The 19,084-nt window shown below is 40.9% G+C and overlaps 1 protein-coding gene across 2 annotated transcripts; it reads left to right on the top strand.

Annotated features, from left to right (window-relative positions):
- The first annotated feature begins 726 nt into the window (after positions 1-726).
- Positions 727-16,808, top strand: LOC122741059 (zinc finger protein 665-like). 2 transcript variants are annotated; one of them, XM_043984119.1, is made up of 5 exons: positions 727-777; positions 7,329-7,423; positions 10,632-10,758; positions 11,835-11,930; positions 13,230-16,808. In XM_043984119.1, exons 2-5 carry the CDS (start codon positions 7,391-7,393, stop codon positions 15,422-15,424), a joined length of 2,451 nt encoding a protein of 816 aa, XP_043840054.1. In that variant the 5' UTR covers positions 727-777; positions 7,329-7,390; the 3' UTR covers positions 15,425-16,808. The 2 variants fall into 2 exon arrangements, with proteins under 2 accessions (XP_043840054.1, XP_043840055.1); XM_043984120.1 differs by lacking the exon at positions 727-777 and adding an exon at positions 2,568-2,614.
- The last annotated feature ends 2,276 nt before the right edge of the window (positions 16,809-19,084 follow it).

Genomic DNA, 19,084 nt, shown 5'->3' with positions numbered 1-19,084 from the left:
GGGAAAGGGAGGAGGGAGAGAGAGAGGGAGAAAGGACAAAGGGAGAAGAGACAGAGGGAAAGAGGGAGAGGGGAGGAGGGGGAGAAAGGACAAAGAGAGAAAAGACAGGGAAAGAGGGAGAGAAAGAGGGAGAGGGAGGAGAGAGAGAGACGGGGGGGGGGGGAGGGAGAAAGGACAAAGAGAAGAGACAGAGAGGGAAAGAGGAGGAGAGGAGATGGAGGAAGGAAGGGCGGGGGGTGGGGGGAAGGTAGACGAGTCCTGCCCTAGTCATAGAGTTTCCTCTCGGGGTCTCAGCCCGCCCTGGCCTCTGGACCGGGGGCGGTGTCCGGTCCCTAGATCGAATCCAGCTCTGCCTCTTAGGGGATGCGACCAGAGCAAGTGATTTGCCCTCTCTAGGCCTCAGTTGTCCCCTTCTGTATGAGGAGGGGGAGGGACTTTAAGGGACGTTTCTCCTTAGGTCCCCTTAGTGGAAGCTTAATAATGGTAGTGTACTGACTTGATTAATTGTTTAGTGCACTTGCGCAGTGAAACCTCAGACTACATGTCCCAGAATCCTAAGGGTGACGGACCTTGTGCTTCTCTGTGACTTCTTTCCCAGAATCCATCAGCAAGTCAAAGGCACAGCCTGCATCCAATTAAATTGGTGCTGGCGTGCTTCGCCGAATTCCCAAAGCATTCTGGGTATCGTAGTTAAGAGATACTGCGCATGCGTGGTCCCAGGTGGGGCGGGATTTCTCCTTCCTCCTAGTGCGTAGATCTGGGTTGGGCGGGCAGCAGGTGAGTGCGGTTGAGGGTGAATGCGTGGGGGAGGGATTCCTCTGTTCCTTCACTTCCTGCTGGGTGGGGGCGGGGGGCCTGACCTCAGAGCCCGGATGTAGTGGCTGTGGGTTTGAATCCCTCGCATTCTGTTTCCTAGCTCTGTGCCCCTATGCCTCAGTTTCCTGCTCTGTAAAAGAAGGCATAAAGTGAGCGGGTTGGACGAGATGATAATCAAGGGCTCTTTGATCCTGGGATAGCAGGACCCTGGCAGCGTCTGCACCTAAGGAATACCCTGGGGTCAATGGGTGGGGCATTCAGCTGGGCCTCCAAAGAGGAAAGGGACCCGCAGTGCCCTCTTAGGTGTACAGGGTACAGGAGGGGTATACTGTGAGCCAGGCAACCGCCGCTTATTAAGCACCTGCCATGTGCTAGGCATTGTTGTTCATTCTGGAAGAGAACTGTGACATATATCAGGATTTGCAATGAATTAGCTTTAAGGGAGGGAGGGCTGTGCAAAATCACCAGGATCACATTCTCCTCCAGAGCCATCTGGTCCAGTATTAAAACATATATCAGGGGGGCAGCTAGGTGGCGCAGTGGATAGAGCACCGGCCCTGGAGTCAGGAGTACCTGAGTTCAAATCCGGCCTCAGACACTTAACACTTACTAATTATGTGACCCTGGGCAAGTCGCTTAACCCCAATTGCCTCACTTAAAAAAAACAAAAAAAAACATATATCAGGACGACTGCAGATGGCCCCAGATGTTGAAGGCAATTGGGGTTAAGTGACTTGCCCAGGGTCACATAACTAGTAAGTGTCTGAGGTCAGTTTTGACCTCAGATCCTCCCAACTTCAGGGCCAGTGCTCTATGCACTGTGCCACCTAGCTGCCCCTAAACTTTGTACTAAAAGGAGGAGGGGAGGGGGCGAAACAAAGAAAGTTGTTTGTTTGTTTTTTAAATGGTCCCCGCCCTCCAGGAGTTTCCATTCCAATGGAGGAGGCAAAGGTGTCAATGACTAGGGACATACAAGCTATAGACAGAGCAGAGGGCAGATGCTCCTCAGCATCTGGGGAAAGAAAGGCTCCCAGCAAAAGGTAGGACAGAAGGCAGAGAGGGTGGGTTCTGATGGAGGGGCAAGGACAGGGCTCTGGGGTCAGAGTGGAAGGGAGAATGGGACAGGGAGCACTAATTACCCTTCCTGCAGGCAGATGTCCCTCCAGCCACCCAACCCCCAGCCCACTTGGGTGGGACTGTCACCAGAGCCTTGTTTGCCATCTTTGGCCTCTCAGGATCTTATGCTGAGAAAGTGGTCTGTTGAAAAAAGTGAAGGCCTTGCCAGCAACTTCAAATCCCAGCTCAGACTCAACTAGCTAAATGATTATAGTTAAGCCCCTTCTCTCTGAGCTTCATTTTCTTTGATCTCTAACATGGGAATAATCATAGGGGCACCACCTGCCCTCACCAGGTCCTGAAAGGGAAGCATTTTGCAAACTTGAAAATACTCCATAAATACTTGGACCAGACCTGTGATATCTTTCATCCTTGTGGGAAAATTCTCAATAATATGAATTCTCATTATCTATTAGGACCAAGTAGCTTACAGGGTTGTTAGATCAAAGGAGATTTTTGTCTGCATTGAAGTGATTTAATAGGTTAGTGAGGAAAGTCTACTGATAGGGATCAGCCATTGTTTCACAACTTAAATAGTCTTAGAGAATTGCCTGGGGCACTTAGAGAGTATGTGTCAGAGGCTGGACTTGAACCCAGGCAGGCCTGGAGGCCTGTTCTATCCACTGCACCACCTTGCCTCTTAAATTGGATGAAGTGTGTAAAGTTCCCTGAAGAGCTTCAGGTACTGTTTATTTTATTTATCTATTTATTTTTGCAATGCAGTGAGGGTTAAGTGGCTTGCCCAAGGTCACACAGCTAGTAAGTGTCAAGTGTCTGAGGCCTGATTTGAATACAGGTCCTCCTGAATACAGGGCCTGAGCTTTATCCATTTCACACCTACCACCTTCACATACTGTTTAAATGTCACCCGTGATCCTGAGAAAGGTTTCTGTGACTCAGACCCTTATTCCTCCTAGTTATTTTAATCTTTATGCTCTTCACCATCGTCTAGCAGAGCAAGCCTTGGATTCGGAATCGGTTCTGCTTCTTATTATTTCCTTGGCCTTTGAATCCTTGTGTGATCTGGAACTAGTCATTTCCTTTTCTGGATTACATTGCCCTAGTTCTAAAATAACAGGGTCAGATAAGACCATTTCTCCTTTCCGTCCCATTTGGTCTCAGACCACACTCTTTTTTTATCCACCTGTGCAACTTTCTGCCTCTTTCTCCAACTAACATTCTCTCTTTTTGTCTTTCTCCTTCAGGTCCTTGAAGATGAGGTTGGCCACATCCCGCGCGCGTGCGTGTGTGTGTGTGTGTGTGTGTGTGTTATAGTGGATAGATGCTGGCCATGGAGTCAGAAAGACCTAACTATGTCTGCTTCTCACAAATACAAGCCATATGACCATTGGCAACTTATTTATCCCCTGTGTCCTTTGTGTGTGGAGGCTGGGGTACCCCTGCTCCAAAACTTAACAATCTTTGAGAGTTGCTTGTGGCAGTGTGAAGTTAATTGACTTGCCCAGGGTCACTCAGACAGGATGTGTTTGAGGCAAGAGCAGAGCTTCTTGCCTGATACTGGCTCACCATCCACCATGCTGCACTGCCTCTCCATCTGTTATTCACATGTCAAAAGGCACTCTTTGGTTTCTAATATCTCCTGCCTGGGTCCTGTCCCAGTGTCTTCTTGTGGGCTCTTGAAGATTGTGCTAATTGGGCACCAGTTCTGGAACATCCTAGCAGGCTGAAGATAAGTCCAACATGGACCAGATTGGGCTGGCTGGTGTTCAGGGACTCACAGAAACAACCCCAAGATGTGTGCTGAACCCCAGGGGAGTTTACTGTGACAGGGAAGCATGTGTCCCTCTGGAGCAGCTATTTGCTGATCCTCACCCTAGAAGGGAAGTCCTCATATCACCATGTGGGGTCAGTGAAACAACACAGATGCCCATTCCTAAGCTCCAGGGAGTCTGGCCATCATCACTGACTGAGTGGCCCAGTCTAGTCTCTGCCTCCAGCAGTCTAGGCAGCCCCACCTTGGGGCACCTGGGCACCAACTCTTCAGGGAGGTGAAGGCATTAGGGGACAACCCTAGAGAACAAGAGCCCCCAGACATGGTAGCCACTGAAATGCTCAACTGAATTAAGATCAAAGAAAGGGACCTTGCCTGAGAGCTTACTTATCCCAGAGCTTCAGTGCAGAGACCAGAGAGAATGTCTTCCTGGTTTTAAGGCAATTTTCTGGTCCTTGCTGAGTATATCAGCCTTCTGACTTTTGTGAGAACATCAAGGAGAACATGGACAATGGAGTGCTCTCCAGTGTTTGGAACTGAAGCTTTCAGAGAGACCTTAGAGATGAGAAGGTTTGGGTGGGAGGAGTCAGTGGGGGAAAGAGAACTGTGGCTCAGGGAGGGTTTGTGAGAGAATGGCCTGATGCCCCATAGTGCCATGGCCTGCCCCAAGCACCCTCCCCCCTTCTCTGGTCCCATTCCACCTTCTGGGCTCTACTCTACTCAGTCCCCTAGTTACCACCATCCTGGACTAAAGGGGCACTGCCCATGATAGAGAAAAAGCCGCTCTCCAATGTCCAGGATGGTGGTGTGGATTTTGTTTCAAGAATTTTTACCAAGAAAGAGAAGCATAAAAATAAAAATGCATATACTCCCAAATACAGAAGTGGACAGAGAAACTTTTAAGTTGACCATTCACAGTTCTTAACCTATTAGCCATCCCCTGAAACGAAAAGGGTTTTTTTTTTTTACTTTGAACTTGTCATTCTTCCCCAACTTACATAGTTGTATTTTTGAACCCTAAAGGAGAGATTTACATTTATTTCTATATAATTTCATTTCCCTCGATTTGGCCTTGTGTTGTAGGCTGCCTAAATCTTTTGAGTCTACACATTGTCTCATCTAGTGTATCCAATTTAATCTTCCTCTTTGCATCACTGACTTGTTCCTGGTTTTGCCTTTGGAGACCAGCAAGGAAAGTCCAGTCTGTTCTATGTGACAGGCCTTTGAATACTTGAAAGAAAGCTGTTCATTCCTCCCCTTCCGCCTGAAGTCTCTTTTTTTAAAAATCCTTGTGTAGCGTGATCTGGAGGCCCTTCGCCATATCAGAGTCTCTGATTTTAAGGGGCCTCAGCAACCTCCTCATACAACCTGTTATCTAAAAGGAAGTGATCTCCTTTGGATAGTCTCCAACTCATTGATATTGTTCCTAACATGGTGTCCAGAATTGAAGCTGATACTCTAACTTAAATATACTTATCTAAGGGCAGAATACAGCAGGACTTTTGCTTCCCTCATTCTGGGTAGTATGGCCAACCTGAGCTTCAATTATTTGGGGCATGGGGTGCCAGCCATGCCACACAGTTGACCCCTAAGGAGCTTGTGGTGCACTAAAATTGCCAATTTTTTTGTAATTGCTGTCTAGCTATAATTAACATTTGTTATACTTCCAAATTTGATATTTGAACCCAAGCATAAAATTTTATTCTAATCCCTATTACATTTAATCTTTTTAAAATCAGCCCAGTATTCAATCTGTCAGGGTCTTTTTGCATCATGAGCCTATCATCCAAAGCCTTAGCAATCCCTCTCAGACTTGTGCCACCCGAATATTAAATAAGCCATCTATCTATGTCTTTAAGTTATTGATGAAAATGTTAGGTGGCCAAAAGCTAACTTCCTAGGGCATCCCACTGGAGACCTTCCAAATCGATTCCCCTTCCCCTTCCCCCCCAATCTTGGAGCTTCCACAGAACCTTTCCCTGTAACAAGGGAAAACAGTTAAGCAAAATTAGGTAGTACAGCAACCGCTCCTGCCAGGTTACGAAATAATAAGTCTCTCAGATCTCTAATAAAAGAACTGGGAAGGATGCTTCATGATCTGTTCTTCAGGACCAAGATTGGTCATTGAATCTAATTATAGATCAGTTGTGTTTTAAAGGTGTTTTCTTGACATTATTATAGTCATTGGTTTTTTTTCCTGCATCTGCTCATATGCATCTTGCGTTTCTCAAATTCTTCATGTTCTTTGACAATATTCTGCCAAAATTTGCTTGGCCATTTTCAGGATGATGGAAAGACATCCATTTTTCTCTCCACTGTTTGGCTACTACAAGTAATACACTTAATTGGTTTTCTGGTAGCTCTAGGAACTTGATTCTGTCTTCCTTGGTTTATATTCCCAAGTGTCATATTGGTGGCTCAAAGGGTATGAACAATTCCTTTACTTTTCTCATATGATTCCAAACTCTTGGTTAGAACACGTGGCTGAAGTTACAGCAACAGCACCAGGGCATTATTATTTCTGTTTTCTCACATCTCTGGCATTCATTCATTTCATTTCATTCATTTAACATTGATTAAGCATCTCCTATGGTCCCAGGTCTGTGTTAGGCTCTGGGGACAAAAAGATGAAAACCTAATATCTCTCCCCACAGCGTGTTCTGGGTTGGGGTTGATGCTGCTTATCTGTAACTTTTCTTTGGTGCTTTACGGAGTGTAAGATGAAACTGTAGGTGTTTTCATGTCTTATTAGTGATTTGTTTTATTGTCTTATGTTGTTGATAGCCTGTACTTCATTTTACATAAATATTTGTTTGAGAACCCACATTTCCCAATAAATCCTTCTCTCTCCCAGCCATAAAGCTCTTCCATGTAACTAAGAATTTTAAAAGACAGTTCAGTAAAATTGACACAGTAAAATGCATTTTATTTCTTTTAAAAGCTGTCACTGCTCTCTTTTCATCCCTTCAATGATATTCTAGAATTTTGCCAAGTATCAAGGTAGAGCTCATTGGCCTGTCGTTTGCAGGCTATTCTTGATTCTTCCCACTTTTATTTATTTATTTTTTTAATCAGGCCAATCTTTGCCCTTTGTTGGTACTCTCATTCTTTAGGATCTTTTGGAGATTATTAGCAATCAGTGGTTGGCCTGGGTAGTTTTTAAGGGTCTTGTGACTTGAACTTAGCTAAGGCAGCTAATTAGGTGTTTTCTTACTATCTCCTCTTTAGTTTCAACTTGCTATTAACCATTATTCCTGTCCATTCATCAAGCTTAACCCCAAATAATTTGGCAGATTGATGTCTCACATATGCAGCAAGCCAAATAGGGGACTGGTAATATTTTTCTCCCTTAAACATGGGTGTAACTGAATCTCATCCCCATTATCATATAGCACATAGTGGAAAGTGCTAAGTATTTAACCCATGTCTCTTAATTCCCCTAAGGAAACTCTGGCCTTTGGAATTTGTTGCATGATAGAATCGGTGTCTTAGTGAGCAATATGCACAGTCCTTCTCTCTATTCTAGGATGATGTCAGGTTGTTGCTCTCTCTATAAAGGACCATGGAATTCCACCCAGATAATGTGTAATCAATTTCATCCTGGTGAGTTTATGAGTGACAAGGCAGAGCTGCATTCTTTAATAACTTATTTTTTCTTCCTCAGTTCTGGCTTCTCAAGACTCTTGTCTTCCCTGCCAAAGGAGAATCAAGGAGCAGAAGGAGAAAATGACTTCTGGGCTTCTGATAGCCACTGCCCAGGTGAGCCAGCATTTCTTTTCCCTCATGATATGCTAATTCATTACTCAAAGTGTGGACACATTTCTTTCCCTTTCCTTCCATTTTTATGTTCAAGCCAGTCATAGCCAAGAACTAGAAGATCTATTGTTCTCTCTCAGAAGATTGGACTGATGGTATGGGTGCTATGGGGGGTTCCTAGAGTCCATAGATTATTCCATCTGGAAAAAGTTTCAGGAATCATGATCCAGTTCCCTAATTTGATACATGAACAATGTAAAGTCAAAAAGGGTGAATGTGGTACAGTGGAAAGTTTGAGGAATTTGGTGTCAGAGGACCTGGACTTGAATCCTGTCCCTGTCATTTATTCCCTGCATGCCCTTGGGTAAATTCTTGTCCTCAGTTTCTTCTTCTGTAAAATGAGGGAGTTGGTCTAGATGACTTCTAAGGTGTCTGCCTCTAAGTCTGGTATCCTGGAATCTTACTCAAGCTCATCAGCTGCAGAGACTAGACTAGAACCAGAAGCCTTGGCACCTGAACCACTCCTCTTTCCATTAGGGTCCATCATGATTCTCTTTAGGCCCAGAAGTCTGGATCAAGGTGTTTTTCCTTTAATTAACCTTTCAGTGATGTAGTTTTGAATTCATGTGGTTTTTTTCTCATAAATAAACCCTAGGGAAAAATGCTCTTGAAGCAAATGAATATTGTAGCATAGAATTTGATAAGCCCAAAGACTCTAGTTATTGGGCAAGGACTCACTATTTGACAAAAATTAGAAAGAAGTCTGGCAGAAACTAGGTTTAGACCAACATTTCACACCTTTTACCAAGATAAGCTCTAAATGTATACTTGACTTAGACCTAAAGGGTAATAGCATAAATAAAATAGAGAAGTAAAGAAGAAATTATATTTCATATATTTGTTTGTGACCAATAAAGGATTGATATTTAATGAATTGATTCAAATATCAAGGAACAAGAGCTATTCCCTAGTAGATCAATGGTTACAGGATGTCCATAGGCAGTTCTCAAAAGAAAAAGCCAAATCATCAACAGACATGAAAAAAAATTCTCCAAATTACTATTAATAAGAGAAATGTAAATTGAAACAACTGTGAGGTTCCACTTTCCATCCATCAGATTAGGAAAGGTGATATAAAAGAGAAATGACAGTGAGAGGGGCTGGACTTTTTTTATAGCACTGCTAAATGGTCTAGCCATTCCAGAAAGCAATCTGGAACTATTCTTCAAGTACCTGAATTTAAAAGACTCAGTGAACTGGGTCTTTGACTCAGCAATACCACTATTAATTATATCCCTAAAGGGGACCAAATAAAGAGATACATGTGCAAAAATATTGATAACCAGAGAGCTACTTAGGCAAGGACTATACCAGTATCAAGTAAATGTGAAAGTCTTAAATATTCTTTTCAGTGCAATGACCAATCATAGCTCCAGAAGACTGAAGATGTATCAAATTTTCTACATCTTGGGAAAGCTGTAAGGGACCAGAGACGCAGAATGTACATCTTGAGACAAGGCCAGTGTGTGGATGTGTCTTACTTAACTAGGACTCTGGGCCCTGGTAGATGAACTTTGCCTTATCTTGCCTGGAACCAGACCTTCATATCACTTACCATCTCTCTCTCTTTTTTTTTTTTTTCGGGGCAATTGGGGTTAAGTGACTTGCCCAGAGTCACACAGCTAGTTAGTGTTAAGTGTCTGAGGCCAAATTTGAACTCAGGTACTCCTGAATCCAGGCCCGGTGCTCTATCCACTGCGCCATCTAGCTGCCCCCTACCATCTCTTTTTAAACCATGCCTCTTTGCATGTATCCTGTGATATAGAAAAAGTGTGAGAGACATAATTTCTGGGTAATTAATAATTTTATTAATTATAGCTAGCAAGTAGTTAATAAATTAAGAAACCATATAATAAAATAATAATAATAATAATAATTAATAAAGGATGGTCATTTGGCCATCTCTTGTAGGTTGAAGATGGATCATGGTGGTCCTGATAGACAGCAATCAAATCAGATTGGTGGGGAGAGTTTGGGATGGGAGAGTCTATGAAGGAGAGTGTCACGTAATGATAATCATAACCCCAAAAAAGGATAAAAGAAAAGGAAATTGGCAAAACATTGAAAATACAGAAGAGAGCAGAAAGAAATTCAGAAAAAGGCACAGACAAGCAGGTCAGTGTTGGAATAGCTGTGTCAAATTTGACACCTACTTTAGAAAAACAAGGTATATATAATAGAGATTCATGGCCTCACATATAGTCTCCCTTTTCTGTTCTTTGAATTCTGTTTGTCAAATTCAGAATAATAAAAAAAAGAAAACTGAACAAAATAATCAACATACATTTAATAAGTTCCTACAAGTTGTGGTATGTGATCATGATGGAATACTACTGTATTATAAGAAATATGAGATAATTTATTTTAGAAAAACATGAATAGACCTGCATGAAATAATTAAGAATGAAACAAGCCGAACCAAGAGAATATTGTAGATAATAACGTAATATTGTTTTAAGAACAACTCTGAGCAACTAAGTCATTTTGTCTATTATAAATACCTAAATTAACTACAAACTACCTGTGAAGGAAGGCACTATCTGCATTCAGTGAAAGAACTGATAAATAGTACATATAGAATGATTTTACAAATATATGTATATATGCAAATATGTATCTCTATATACATATTTGTTTTTAATGGTAGCCATCTCTGGGTTGGGGGTTGGAGGAGAAAGAAGAAAAGAGTTATATGATACCTTTATTATTTATTTTAAAGTAAAAAGCTATATGCAATAGATTTGCAGTTTAATATGCAATCATCTAATTTTATAAATTCTACTCTGTTATGGACATTCTTGTTTTATTTCGTAAAATAAATTTAATATGTTTTACAATTTCCTACTATTTGCCCATTAGTGTGCTAGGTTTGGGGAATACGAAAGCTAAAATATTATGTGCTGTTTAAGAGTAAAGTGCTTGCTTCCTGGGGGCTCAATGTAGGTGAGGATTGGTAAAGTTGACTTTGGGCAGTAAAATGAAATTATTAATGTGATACAGAATGTAAGATGAGATACACAGTAAGGTGCTCAAGAAATGGGTAAGTTAATATCATGAAAGCCACTCCCTCTCCTGCTGCCATCTTTCTGTATCCATGATGCTCCATTGGAGAAGGTCCCCTGATGAGCAGGACCATCTTTTGCTATTTCAGAAAGCACTGACCTTCCAAGATGTGGCTGTGGAGTTCACCCAGGAGGAGTGGGGGCTGCTGGACCCTGCTCAGAAGGACATGCACAGGGATGTGATGCTGGAGAACTATGAGAACTTTGTCTCCCTTGGTAAGGATGCCTTTTGTCATACAAATCACCATCTGTCCATTAGGATATGTTTTTGTTCTCCCATCTTCAGGGCTGTGGGCTACCTGAAGTGCTTTGCTGAGTTCTGACTTGGTGAACAGGGAATGCATATTGTGATGACTGAAAATTTGAGAGACATGGTATCTCAGTAATTTAATCACTTTATTAATATGGCCGGCAGGTTATTAATAAAATGAGGTCTATGGCCATCTCTCTCAGACCAAAGACCCCTTTCTCAAGATTGGGTCTGAATCATGTATCTTTCCCACTGTAGGAGCACCATTACACAGCAATCAAATCTAATTGGTTAGCATCATTTGGAGGTGGGTTATATTAAAAAGTTGGGAGATACGTGACTCAAGGAAAGATGATATCAGGGAGAAATGTAGAGACCTCCACCCAAACTGACAAATTGGTTCCCACCTAGAACTGGTTCATGCAGGCCAAATCTCATCAGTAAAGTCCTTTGGCTTATTTAGACAGAAGAATCTATCTCCACCTAAGGGTCCTTCTGTTAGCTTAGGTTTGGAGTGGGTTTAACCTAGATATGATTTGATAGACTCTCTCAAGGAGAGCTGGCCTTTTGATTGGAAGGGGAGGGTGAGCTGAGTCCCCCAAGATATTGATTATTAATGATTATTTCTCACAATATAATGTGCAAAGATTCCTAAATCCTTTGGTATAGAGAAACACACAGTGTTGTTGCTCCCTCTTTCCACATGGAAAAAAGTTCTTTGTTTTTTGAACAATTTGAAATGAGAAGTTTTATTATGATGTCACCAAGACTATTCTTTTCATCCAGGTCAGAGGTTCTCCACTAAAGTCTAAAAGACATGAACAGTTTCTATCCACTTAGCAGGAAATGCATTAAAATGAGCTCATTTGAGCCCACATCAAACCCTATTATCCATTCCCCATATTTCCTAGAAATGCAAAATAGAACATTTTTCAGAGGCCCTTCCTAGTATACCCTCTAGTTCCTAAAAAGAAAGAGGCTACGATTGAATTCTGAGACATCTTTCTGACCTCAACACTTCCATTCACTTCCCCATGGGTAGGCCTTCCAGTTCCTAAACCAACTCTGCTCTTCCATTTGGAGAAAAGAGAAACACCATGGCTACCAACAGGAGGAGTCCTGGGAAGTACCTACTCAGGTGAGCAAATTAATAACATGCAGATGGAGGCATTGAAAGCAGCAGCTGAGCTAGGCAGTGAGGATGTTGGGAACTCACTTTATAGGCCTTTATACTTTTATCACCTTTTTTTTTTTTTTTTTTTTTTTTTTTTAGTGAGGCAATTGGGGTTAAGTGACTTGCCCAGGGTCACACAGCTAGTAAGTGTTAAGTGTCTGAGGCCAGATTTGAACTCAGGTACTCCTGACTCCAGGGCCGGTGCTCTATCCACTGCGCCACCTAGCTGCCCCACTTTTATCACCTTTTAACAACATCATCTTCTCACCCTACTTCCTGTCTTTGCCCCTCATATGGATTAACTCTTTTTCACCCCAAGTGGACAGAAAGTAAATATTTACTAATAGGATCTTTTTTTTTTGGAGGGGAAATGAGGGTTAAGTGACTTGCCCAGGGTCACACAGCTAGTGTCAAATGTCTGAGGCTGGATTTGAACTTAAGTCTTCCTGAATCCAGGACTGGTGCTTTATCTACTGTGCCACCTAGCTGCCCCTTGGCTTAGGCTTTTGAAGCCTATAGTTTCCTCAAAATAACTTGTTTCCCTCTATAAAAATTCAGACATGTATGAAGTCTTAGCAACTAGTTGCTTTCTTACTTTCTCTTTATTTAGCTTGGGCTTTACTTGCTTGTTAAAAATATTTGCTGTATGATGTATAATTATAGTGACCAGGCTCAGCCCAAGAATAGAGAGAAGAAAATTTGATTTCTTCCTTTTCTTACATTGGTGGCAGATGTGTGGTGTGAAATATTGCATATATTGTCAGATTCAGTTTATGTGTTTATTTTTCTGAACTTGTTTTCCTTTTTATACTTTGTTTCAGGGGATGGCTTATTGGATAGCGAAATGGGTAGGATATATTTGGAAACAAAGATGATATAAAAGCAAATTATATAATTAAAAATATAAGGGTTTTAAAAAAGAAATATCTCATTTTATTTCTAAAGCACTTAACATAGTGCCTGGCATATAGCAGGCTCTGTATAAATGTCACCTCTTTTTATTGTGATTAACTATCCCATATTGATCATCATTTTCATTGATAAAGTAGACAGTATCTAGACCTAGTCTATATTTCTACATGGAGATCAATAGAGATTTTTTGTTGTTGTCTTTAAAATTCATTGCAATGAGCCTTAGTTCATCTTGGGCTTTTTTGTTCTTGACACAGTTCTTAGAGGTCCATGGTATTCTTTTGATTCATCTTTGATTACTTGCCCTTGGAGAACAATAGATGTTGATACCACTTCTGCTGTTATTTTCAGGTTTCCTTGTACAGAAGCCAAATTGTGAAAGCACAGAGTCAACTCCAATGCAGCATATTTCTATGGGAAAACCATCCAAGGAAAGACTCAAAAAAGATGGTCCCTGCAATTCTAAGTTGGAAGAAGCTTGGGATTTTGATGTCAGGTTAGAGAGGCAGAACAACCACCAAGAGAAACCATCCAGACAATTAAGAGTCATTCACAAGAATATTTTTAATAGATTAAATACTAATGAATATACTACAGATGAAAAAAAGGTCAATATAGGGTCAAACCTCATCTCACAACAGAAAGTTACTACAGGAAAATGTCTGCATAAATATGATATACTTGGAAACAATGTCAAACAGTATTCAGACTTAATTAAGCATAATAGTATTTCCCTGGGGAAGAAACTTCCTAAGTATAATAATTGCAGGAAACCTTTTATTTACCATTCAAACCTTATTCATTACCATAGATTACATACACGAGGAAAAGACCCTAAGTATAATCAAAGTAGCAAAGGTGTCAGCATCAACTCCTCATGCCCTACTGTACATCAAAAAACAAATACAGGAGAAACCCCTTACAAGTGTAATGAATGTGGGAAAGGCTTTAAGCAGAAGAAATACCTAAAAACACACAAGATAATTCATATTGGAGAGAAATCTTTTGGATGTAAAGAATGTGGAAAAGCCTTTAGCAATAATCACAGCCTGTCTCAACATCAAATAGTTCATACTGGAAAAAAACCATTTAAATGTAATGAATGTGGTAAAGCTTTCAGTAGCAAACGGTACCTAATTGAACATCAAACAGCTCATACAGGAGAGAAACCTTATAAATGTAATGAGTGTGAAAAAGCTTTCAGCTGGCATGCCAGCCTTTATGTACATAAGAGGGTCCATACTGGAGAGAAGCCCTTTGAATGTAAGGAATGTGGGAAAGCCTTCAGCAAGAAGGTATATCTTATTAGACATAAGGTAATTCATACTGGAGAGAAGCCTTTTGAATGTAATGAATGTGGGAAAGCATTTAGGCACTACTCTTCCCTTATGCAGCATCAAAAAATCCATACAGGGGAGAAACCCCATAAATGTGATGAATGTGAGAGAGCCTTCAGACAAAAGGCACACCTTGAAATTCATAAGAGAATTCATAACGGAGAGAAGCCCTTTAAATGTAATGAATGTGGTAAAGCCTTCAGGAACAAGGTATACCTTAATACACATCAAGTAATTCATACTGGAGAGAAACCCTACAAATGTAATGAGTGTGGGAGAGCCTTCAGGCGGAAGGCACATCTGGAAACACATAAGATAATTCATACAGGAGAGAAGCCCTTTGGATGTAATGAATGTGGGAAAGCCTTCAGCAGTAATCACCACCTAAATCAACATCAAACAATTCATACTGGAGAGAAGCCTTATAAATGTAATGAATGTGGGAAAGCCTTTAGCAGTAATCACTACCTAACTCAACATCAAACAATTCACACTGGAGAGAAACCTTATAAATGTAATGAATGTGGAAAAGCCTTCAGCACAATTGCTCGCCTTCAAACACATAAGCTAGTTCACCCTGGCGAGAAACATTTTGAATGCAATGAATGTGGGAAAGGCTTTAGATACAGATCGGGCCTTATAAGACATCAAAGGACTCATACTGAAGAGAAACCCTATAAATGTAATGAATGTGGGAAAGTCTTCAAGCGGAGCTCATCTCTTATGCAACATGAGATAATTCACACTGGAGAGAAACCCTATAAATGTGATGGATGTGGAAAAGCCTTTAGTCGGAAGGGAAACCTTGAAATACACAGGAGAATCCATACTGGGGAGAAACCATACATATGTAGTGAATGTGGGAATGGCTTCAGATACAGATCAGGCCTTATACGACATCAAAGGGCTCATAGTGAAGAGAAACCTTATAAATGTAATGAATGCGGGAAAGTCTTCAAGAGGAGCTCATTTCTTATGCAACATGAGATAATCCACAGTGAAGAGAAACCCTATAAATGTGATGGATGTGGGAAAGCCTTTAGTCGGAAGGGAAACCTTGAAATACATGGGAGAATCCATACTGGGGAGAAGCCATACATATGTAGTGAATGTGGGAAAGCCTTTAGGCATAAAGGAAACTTTAATGCACATAAGAAAATGTATACTGGAAAAAAACACTTTGAATGTAATGAAAGTGGAACAGCCTAGACAAAGACCAAATTATTGCACATAATAGAATTCACAGGACATAAATACCCATTAAATATATGCAACTTGAGGAAAATTTGCATTGCAAGAGATCATGGAATTCACATTAAAGGGAAACCTCAAGAATGTGGCTTGGCCTTTAGCCAAAAGGGAAACCTTACCAAAAACTTTTACTTGAGAAAAATATTTCTAGTGTAATGAACGTGAGAAAACTTCCAAATGGTGTGGAAGCTTTAAGGAATATTAGAATTCATGCTGGAAAGAAACTTTTTGATGTAAAAAATTTGGTATAGCCTTTAGGAAAAAAAGAATTTTCATGTTGAAGGGAAATATGTTCAAAGCAGTGAATGGGCAATCTTTCAAATAAGATAGAAAGATAAAAGACCCTAAGAGATTGCATTCTTGGGAGAAGCCCTTCTTGAATGTAATGAATGCGAGAATACTTTCAGGCTTAGACAAATCTTTATTACACATAAGAAAATTCTTAGAGTAGAAAATGTGTTTATTTTATTTTGATCGTTAATATTTAGTATATTTGGGAAAGCCTAGAGGGATTCTCTTACAGGATACTACTAAGTATCTCCTTAAATGTTACTAATGTTGGGGCAGCTAGGTGGTGCAGTGGATAGAGCACTGGCCTTGGATTCAGGAGGACCTGAGTTCAAATTTGACCTCAGACACTTAATACTTACTAGCTGTGTGGCCTTGGGCAAGTCACTTAACCCTCATTGCCCCACACCAAAAAAAAAATGTTATTAATGTACTTTGGAGCTCATCAAAGACTACATATTGCAGATTTTTTGTGCAGTTGTAGTTTTTGGATAAAAGTTTCAGAAAAGTACACAGAATTCTAGGATTGTAAGGAATCTTAGGAGCTCATGTAATCCAAAATATACTTGGAAAGAAATTCCTTCTACAATATTGCCAAATGGTAACCTGGCCTTTGAAATTTTCCAGTTAGGGCATATTTCCCTCATCTTTGCCATGGAGACCTTAGAATGTCTGGTGTATAAGTCTAGCACTAAGAAACAGTAGTGGTCCAGCCCAGTGGGTAAGGGCTATTTGAACTTGTGGCAAGGTCTGGAAGAGTCTCTAGTGGTCATCTAGTCCAGCCTGATTCACCTTAGTTTTCTTTTATCACATCATCCACACATAATTACATTTTTAAAAACTTGGTGCATTATTTCAACCCAACAAACATTAAGCACCTTTATGCATTTTGTTTATCACTGGAAATAAAAAGAAAAAAAGTAAAACATTTATCTCCACCCCTGTCCGTAAGTCTTCCTCTCTTCTGAACTTCCTTATTACTCTTGAGGACACCACCACTGTCCTAGTTGCTCAAGTTCACAACCTCAATGCCATCCTTAATCCTTCTGTGCTAATCACTCCATATATCCAGTCTCTTGCCCAAGCTTGTTTCTACCTTCTCAGCATGTCTCAATATGTCTCCTCTCTACTTTCATAGCCACCACCATATTTGAGGCCCATACCATCTCTCAGTTTATTGCAGTAAGCTAATTAGTCTCCCTATCTCAAGACTTCCCCACTCCCTTTGATCTACCAACCAAGTACCAAAGTGATTCTCCTAAAGCACATGTCTGACCATTACCTGTGTGCTCAAGCAACTTGAGTAACTCCCTATTGCCTATAGAACAAATATAAAGTCCTTGGTGTGTGTTTTGTGAGAGTCCCCTGACATAAGGGAATTCCTCCTGAGAGGCCATAGGTTTCCCATTGATCCTTGCTTTCTATAACTGGGCTCACTGTATCATACTTCCCCAGAATAGGTGCAGCTGTCAACAGGATAGGTCCTTGTCCCTGTGCCTGGTTTATGCCTAAGAAAAGGCCAGTGGGTCAGCCTGAGATGTCAGGAAACTAAACCCCTTGATGAGTTCAGGTGCCAAGAATTATATGTAAAACAATGGAGTCAATTCAAGGCAAATTTTCCTTGGCAGGGAATTGGCCAGCAAATGGAAAGAGTGAAAAGGAGAAAAGGATCCAATATACAACTCATGGACACATACTAACATAGAGTATAACTCATCTAAGGGCAACACTGAATTGGGGAACACAGAGAGACATCCATTTACTTGGAAAGGAGAGATCCAGCAGGTACGTATGGTCCTCTATGCCCTTTTGAGGGTGGAATACTTACAGCCTGGACCTAGAGCTGGCCATTTGCATGTTCCCATTTGAGTCACATAGAATTGAGAAACAGTCCAGAAGTTGGTAAGATGTTATTTTTTGCATACACAGGTGCACTAATCTTCATTACTAGCTTCTCTAAGCTACAGCTTCCCCTAAGGGGTGACTTATGGTGGTCTCAAGATCAGCAGGTCTAATCATATAACAATGTAGAAATCGAGGATCAACAGGGGACTCGTATGTCCTCTTGGGAGAGATTTCCTTGTGCCAGAGCACTGTCACAAAACAATCTGTTGTTGAAAGCTCTTTACAACCATCCTAATCTTTTCCAGTTTTCTTATACTTTACATTTCTCCATGAACTATACAATCCATCTATACTGGACTACTTGCCATTTCTCATGGGTGACATTCACTTCAAATCATTGTCTTTGCATTAGACACCTGTACCTGAAATAGTCTTCTTCCTCAGCCCTAGCCTTCTCTGGCTTCCTTCAAGAAGCAGCTCAAATGGTTCCTCCTGCAGGAAGTTTTTTGTTGTCCTCCTAGCTTCTAAAGCCTTGTCTTCTTAAGATTGCCTTCCATCACATCTGTATGTATCTTTGATGCACCTATTGTTTCCATCTCAGAATGGTAGCTCCTTGGAGATGTGCACTATTTAGATGGGTTTTGCCTTTCTTGGCACTCCTAACACTTACTGCAGTGCCTAGTGAATCTTGGTGCTTTCTGAGTAAGTCTTCCTCAAGGAGCCAATATTTTACTGGTAGATACAGGGAGATGACACTAACAAATATGGGGCAAGACAGGAAAAAGATTGCAGAAGATTGTCCCATAGGACAATTGAGCTAAGGTTAAAACCTTTTCTGCCAATTGAGCTAGGTTTTGAAGCAAACCATGGATTTCAGAAAGTGGAAATAAGGAGGGCATTCCAGCCATGAGGGACAACTTGCCCAAAGGCATGGAGAACAGAGACCACATGGGGTTCAGAGAACAGCCAGTTGGTGAGTTTGGTTGGAATACAGACTGAATTAAAGAGGGTTAATATGAAATAAATTATAGAAAGGAAGGCAAGAGCCAGACCGTGAAGTGCTCTAAAACACAAGCTAAGAATTTTGCATTTTGTTCCAGAGGTAGCAGGTGCCACTGAAGATTTTGTTTTGACACCAGCTACTTCCAAAAGAGAACTCCCTTCCCTCCTATTCCCATAGGCCATTACCAAAACAACAACAAAAAAACCCTTTATGGTTAAATAAAAGCATGAAATACAATGATTGGAAGTGACTGTACAGGCAATACCCACTTTCTGCGTCTTTCTGTTTAACAGAAAGAAGGATATGTACTTTAGTGTTGATAATTCAGGACCAGCATTGTACCTTATAACCTTAGTTTTGTTGCTTTTTGACATTTTCTTCATTTATATTGTCATCATTATTTAATTTTTTTCTATTCTATAACTTTAATCAATCAGTAAACATTTACTGAGCACCAGTCACTGTGCTAAGTGTTAAGGATA

The sequence above is a fragment of the Dromiciops gliroides genome, chromosome 2 (genome assembly GCF_019393635.1).
Source record: "Dromiciops gliroides isolate mDroGli1 chromosome 2, mDroGli1.pri, whole genome shotgun sequence".
NCBI lineage: Eukaryota > Metazoa > Chordata > Mammalia > Microbiotheria > Microbiotheriidae > Dromiciops > Dromiciops gliroides.
The sequence above is the reverse complement of the archived record's forward strand: the minus strand, read 5'-3'. Positions and strand labels throughout refer to the sequence as shown.

Coding starts and splice junctions, on each gene's coding strand:
- LOC122741059 (XM_043984119.1), top strand. CDS start 7,391: ATGACTTCTGGGCTTCTGATAGCCACTGCCCAG. Junction 7,424..10,631: donor TTCTGATAGCCACTGCCCAG/GTGAGCCAGCAT, acceptor TTGCTATTTCAG/AAAGCACTGACCTTCCAAGA. Junction 10,759..11,834: donor TGAGAACTTTGTCTCCCTTG/GTAAGGATGCCT, acceptor CCCCATGGGTAG/GCCTTCCAGTTCCTAAACCA.